This window comes from Alosa pseudoharengus, unplaced genomic scaffold (genome assembly GCF_046254945.1).
Source record: "Alosa pseudoharengus isolate Yale_2024_CS ecotype anadromous, Long Island Sound unplaced genomic scaffold, YU_APseudo_1.1 YU_APseudo_1.1_scf_2, whole genome shotgun sequence".
NCBI lineage: Eukaryota > Metazoa > Chordata > Actinopteri > Clupeiformes > Clupeidae > Alosa > Alosa pseudoharengus.
In genome coordinates, this window is record NW_027468663.1 from 13,780,279 (window position 1) to 13,786,542 (window position 6,264).

Sequence of the window (6,264 nt, forward strand, 5' to 3'; positions counted from 1 at the left end):
AAAAGACTGCATGACAAAATGTTGGTTTTTCAACCTTCACTTGACCAGACAACATTCACAGAGTGCATTGCTAAATCTCCTCAATAGTTTCTATACTTGAAAAACTATATTCTTTGGCTTTTCATGGTTCACTAACCAAATATTGATCTTCTGCAAAACATGTTTAGAATGCAACCCATTACTTGCTGAATAATAATAATAATAATAATAAAACATAAGAATTCTTAAATGCATGATCATTTGTAAAAAACAGACAGTGAATACACTAAAACTATTTACAACTGCCTATTTCACTTTACCGGAAAAAAGGAACCCCATGTGTGAGTTATTAGTGCTTTCACTGAGGTCTACCCTGTCTGTCATATTAAGAGAGTGAGGTGAAAAAAAAACATATTCTATTTATTTTATAGTATTGTGACTGTCATGACACAATAACAGTCGGAATGTATTGTTTTCTTATTTCACAGTAGTTCAACAAAAAATACAGCATTTATACAATCTATAATATCTATGAGTTCTCAAAAACATTACTTGTCTTCCATTGATAGTAAAAATCAGTAAAAATCTTACATTCAATAATAACAAATATCACAGTTAACTTTTCCATTTATGGATATATACAGTGCTATGAGAGATCAACAAAATGCCCTTTTCAATGAGTTCATGATCAGAGAGTTCTATTGTAAGATGCACTTTTGAAATCATCAACCTACATCTGATTGTGTGATCCTTGCTGCCTCAGACAGACCACAGCAGATAGCCAAAGAATAGCATTCATTTAGTATCCTCGGATATGGACAGTGAATTTACCTGAAAAAAAAGGTTTTTCCTTACTCTATGTTATTATCGTTTAGGGTGAAAAGCCTACTGATGCTCGGATACAGCCACAAAGTGTTGATCGGCTTTGGCCTAATCCCTCCACATGACGAGCACACTTGTCAGAACAGGACATATTGCTCTACCTCTTTACCATGTTACCTCTGTCCCCCTGTATACCTTAAACTTAGAAGTGCCAATCAATAAATATATAAATGTTACATAACATACTTAGTATGTTCATATTTATATATTTTTTCATACAGGAAGAAGTCCTGTAAACTTCTTATAAGAAGTCTATTGGGCGTGCAGGTGTATTTACTGAGTGTGACATCTGTTAGGTGTAGGCATAAAGACTACCAACTAAAAGCTGTTAGGGAGACACCTAGAGCTCCATGTCTCCACAAATTGGTTAATGAGTGGACAGATTGCAAGGCCTAGCGTTTCCTAGAGTTTCCTTTTCTCGAAAGGAGAAGACTGAGCTGATGTCTAAACCTAAACAGATCAAGAACTGAGCCTAAGTCAACTAACTGAATGCTTTCAAGGAACAAACACAAACCCTAGACTGATTGATTGATTGATTGAATAATTCCTTTACCTGTTACATGTGTGCATGTGAGTTTAAACTTTAAAACTTTACCACTTATTGTGAATGTGAATGTGGTTTATAAAGTCCATTTATTTTGACTTGGGCTTGTCCACTAACCTACCCTCAGACAAGCAGAGAACAGGTTAGTGTGGGCAACGTTGAAACCATCCAGGTTTGACAGTGGTGCTGTTGTTATTGATGAAGTTCAAGATGGGGGGAGGGGGGCTCACTGTTCCATGAAACACTGATGTCATAATTCCTCTTTGTTGTGATACACCAATCAAAATAGCAGCTTATTAGACTCTGTCACACAGTGCCATTGCAGCCCCTCGTGTGCACAAGCAGTTCTACCAACACCTCATCTCGAAGGTCGCTTTGGTCATCAAACTGAGAAAACTTTACAAAAGTCTGAAGGGACTTTTCTTGTAAAAAAATGTAAAAGGATAAAAAGACAAACAAACACACAAAGTCCAACACAGTTCCATTCTTCTAGAATGTCAGAGAACAATCCAGTGCTGTTGGACTGAACTGCTGCATAGAAGCTGCTCTCTCCGTGCATTACATTCTCCCAGATGTCCAATCCTCTAGTCACATGTGCGGCCAGGTTTTGTCCATGGACTGGATGTGCTCCTTGGCCTTCATCCTGAGTGCAGCGATGCTGGAATGGCGCTGGTCTACGTCCTCCAGAGGATACTTGTCATTGAAGGCTGGAGGACACTGGTAGGGTGGAGGCGGCATAGTCTGCATGGTCTGCATAGTCTGCATGGTCTGCATGGTCTGCACCATGCCTGGGGAGGTGTTGAGGTAGCCAGGGTGCGGGGCGTACCCAGGCTGGAGGCTCTGCGTGGGGCCCATGAAGCCGGGGATGCTGTGCATGGGCGTGGTGCTGGCCAGGGGGGAGGCCAGCCACGGGTCCAGGGGCAGGGAGTTGGTCATAGGCCCCACATTGGTGGGCATGGGCGGCCGGTTGAAGGAGAGCATGGGCGAGTCGTGCAGCTTCATCGTGCTGGTGTCCATCTTCTCCTGGCGCCGCCATTTTGCACGCCGGTTCTGGAACCAGACCTAATGTGAGTGTGTGTGAGAGAGAGAGAGAGATTCAGTAAATAAATGCATCCAAAGAGACTTTACATATCAAAATTCTACAAGTTCAAAAACACACAAGAGAGGACTTCATTGAATAAGAACATCAAAGCAGAATCCTGATAGATACGTTCTAGAGCAGTGGTCCCCAAACTTTTTCTTCCGAGGGCCAGCTTACTATGCCTGGCTGTAAGAGAGGGCCAGAGACTCGGAGTATATCAGTAACCATAAATAGCTTAGTGCTGTGAACAACAGCAGTCTACCTTAGTTGAATATTCCATTACATTTAATCTATAGGCTTTTGCAATTTAATACCATTGTTAGCTGTGTTTATATTGCCATCATGCCATATCAGTGTAAAATGTAACTCAAATTAAATAATACTAATAAAAAGACTTTTGCATTCCCAAAAGTATATTTCATTAAAAATGTGTGAACTCTGAACTCTGAAAATGTAAAGTTCTCAAACTATGAGAATTTTATGAAGTGTTGAAGTGGTCTGAAATGACCACCATTCAACATTTGAACAAATAAAAATAATTATCCCAGAAAGTCCCAGAAAAATGACTTGTATATAAGTTAGTTAGTTATTAACAATTCATTAATAAACTTTTAGAATACTTTGAGCACTGATGCAGTCAGCATAGGCCTCTTACATTGTTTGCAGATAGGCCTACATTTCATTCCGTTTTTGATGGCAAACGCGAAACAGCGCAAAAACAACCACCAGTGGTCAGAAAGAGTATTACATGTGTACTGTTAAGACTCGCCATAGAGAATGAATGGGGGAAATTGCGGAGGTTATAGTTTGACGATGTCGTACTCCCGTGCGGGCCGCTATACCACGGACATGTTTTGGGGGGCCACCCAAAATGAGGTGGCAGGCCGTAGTTTGGGGACCACTGTTCTAGAGCCTCTAAATTATATCAGATCAGATTAAACCACCAACACTGACCTGAACCCGGACTTCAGGCAGGTTGACCTTCATGGCGAGCTCTTCACGGCTGTACACATCGGGGTAGTGGGACTTCTCGAAGGCACGCTCGAGTTCGTGGAGCTGGTAGGTGGTGAAGGTGGTGCGGTTGCGGCGGTGCTTCTTCTTGGGCATGTCCTCCTCGTGGGGCTCGGGGGACCTGCTATCAGTGTCCATGCCTTTCTGGAGGTCGCACAGCTCCGCATCGCACTTACTGTTACTGTCATTACTTGCATTACTTGAGAAGAGTCCTGGATCTGTGGTGGGAACAGACAAAAACATATGTGAGTGTTTGTGTCTTCCATTCAATATAAGCACCTCATACTTAACGTTTCTGAACCTGTGTGATTGACATTGAGAGAGCGATAGATAGATATAACTTGGTCTCCAATGCACATGCATTTAGCACAGAGTTCCAGAACTGAATCAGAATGTACAAGGGCAAAATCTGGTGCTCCTATGAAAACACCTCTTAGCTCTTAAAAAACTACTAACTAACTAACATGGTATTGGCTGAAGAATGTTTCATTTTAAAAACAGCATCAGCATCTCTTCTCAGTTCATTTGTGAAATACAGACATGGTTACAAGTTACAGGGCATGCAATTCTCACACGCGTACAGTATTTAAGAATCTGTTCATATTCTACGCAAGCCACACGGACTATGCACGGCAATATTGGAAATGCATGGCATGCCACTTGCCTTGCATTGCCAAAATATGGCGAGCGTCAAACCCCCCTACCATAGCTGTGTGCATTCATGCCCGCATGGCTTGCAAAACATATTAAATGGCCCCTTAAAACAGAAAGTTGTGTGGCAGCAACTATGTAACGTTGAAAGCCTTGCTGCTTATAGCAGAGCAACAGATGCAACCTGCACAGATCTGTGCAATCTTCTATAAACCTCAGGCCCCCTTTGTTGTAATCCTACTAAGAGCCTCAGAGAGGGAGAGAGAGAGAATGAGGAGGAGAGAGAAGGAGAGAGGGAGATTTTCCTCTCCCAACAGCAGGGGAGGCAGGGAAAGATCTTTTCTGAGAAGTACATGGAAGCCCTCTGCTCTGCACATGTTGCTATATAGCAGAAATAATGAGTTATATTAATCTAATTATAGCAGGCTTAATGGTCATTAGGTCAGTGCACAGAAAGCAAACGACCAAGACATATGTGTGTGGGGTGGAGAAAGGTGAGGGTAAGTGTGTGCATGTGAGTGTGAATTTATAATGTATGCTTTCTGTAAGCTGCAAAGCCTTTATGTGACATCTAAAGATAGGAAAGCTGCCTTAAGACAGATCCATAACTTATAGACTATAAACTGGATCAGGCAAGTCTCCTCCTTGTCCGTTTTTTTTTCTCACAGATTAACCCACATCTAAATTTGACCCGGACTTCTGGGCCTTAAAACCAATGGAAGCGGCTCTGGCTTGCCAAATACGTCTTGTGTCCACGTCACCATCTCCCCTTTAACTCGTTAGTCAGTGATGTAATGGAACGCTAAACTCTTGGTGACGAGACATTCTCCATTTCCTCAGATCAGGTGTGTGTGTGTGTGCATGTGCGTGTGCGTGTCAGTGTCAATGCATGTGTGTTTAGGAAAGCTGTCTTGCAAATTAATGAAGGCTTTGAGTACACTTGATTGTGTTGGGTGTGACACTGTTAAGATGCTGTGAGGTCAGAGTGTCAGAGATCAAATGAACTAACTGCTAATTGCTAAACAAGATTGGCAGAAGCAGAGCCAACCTTGATGTAAAAAGGTCACCCCTGCTGCATCAGTTCAATAAACATTAAATAAATTGATTTATCCAAGCTTTTTATGTGTCTTTAAATGTCTTTAGTTTAGATTTGATTTAAACAGTTAAACATCTTTTGGAGACACTTTTTATAAATAAAATATTTCATTGAAATTTGTTACATTGTGGTCAAAGTTTTAAAACAACTCAGTATTGTACTACCATCTAATTTACTTGAAGTGGGACAGTACTGGACTTACTGTACATCCCGTACTTGCAGTACAGACAGTAGACATTGCTGAGGACTCACCCTGATATTCTGTCTCTGGCTGGGCCTCTGTGATCCCTGGCAGGTGGCCGTACAGTTCAGTGGGGCCCTGCTTGCCCTGCAGCATATCAATTTTTTGGACACCACCAGTGCCGACTGGGTTGAGCAGGGGGTCCTGGTCTTTACTGAAGCCCAGGATGACGTCAATGCTGTGTACTCGGCCTCCCACACTGGAGCTGCCGCCCTTTAGGTCGTGGTAGTTGTCTGATGCAAGGCAGCCACCATCCACCATGGTCGGTGTGGCGTCCAGTGAGAGATGCATCCGAGCTCTCGGCGCCCGAGAACCACTGCTCGGCGGTGAGACAGGAAGGAGGCTGAGAGAGTGGGCTGTCTTCACAAGTATCACAAGTGGCCAAGAAAAAAAAAGAATTGACCAAAATTCAACTCCACCCCACAGCTCCAACTGCAGACCTGAAATAGAAGAATGTAAAAATAATGTGGTTGTAAGTTCAGTAAGGAAGTTCATTTAGTTCATTTTAGTTCAGGAAGTTCATTTAGATGTACAGATTGCCTTAAAGAGTACCAAAATTACATATTTGAAAAGTTATGATGTGTAATAAGCAGAAAAAATATTTATATGTACAGCAATTGTGAATGATTCTGTACAGTATGGATTTAGTGCTTGCATAGGAGTTTATATTCAACAACATCAACAGTGTGAAAAACCTGAAAGTAAAAAAACAACTCTCTATTTACCTTTTTAATTAATTCATCTTAATCACTATGCTTTTAACTCTACACTTTTGACTA

At 41.8% G+C, this 6,264-nt stretch overlaps 1 protein-coding gene across 1 annotated transcript; it reads right to left on the bottom strand.

Moving 5' to 3' along the window:
- Nucleotides 1-1,993: 1,993 nt before the first annotated feature.
- On the bottom strand, nt 1,994-5,776 carry rx2 (retinal homeobox gene 2). The gene is made up of 3 exons (XM_076295791.1): nt 5,497-5,776; nt 3,441-3,715; nt 1,994-2,467 (listed from the first exon to the last, which is right to left on the bottom strand). Exons 1-3 carry the CDS (start codon nt 5,774-5,776, stop codon nt 1,994-1,996), a joined length of 1,029 nt encoding a protein of 342 aa, XP_076151906.1.
- Between the last annotated feature and the right edge of the window lie 488 nt (nt 5,777-6,264).

Bases quoted from the DNA above. Each gene is read 5' to 3' on its own strand.
- rx2 (XM_076295791.1), bottom strand. From the start codon at position 5,776: ATGCATCTCTCACTGGACGCCACACCGACCATGGTGGATGGTGGCTGC. The intron at 3,716-5,496 runs GTGAGTCCTCAG...TTCCCACCACAG, and splicing joins GCCAGAGACAGAATATCAGG to ATCCAGGACTCTTCTCAAGT. The intron at 2,468-3,440 runs GTCAGTGTTGGT...CACTCACATTAG, and splicing joins TGCCTGAAGTCCGGGTTCAG to GTCTGGTTCCAGAACCGGCG.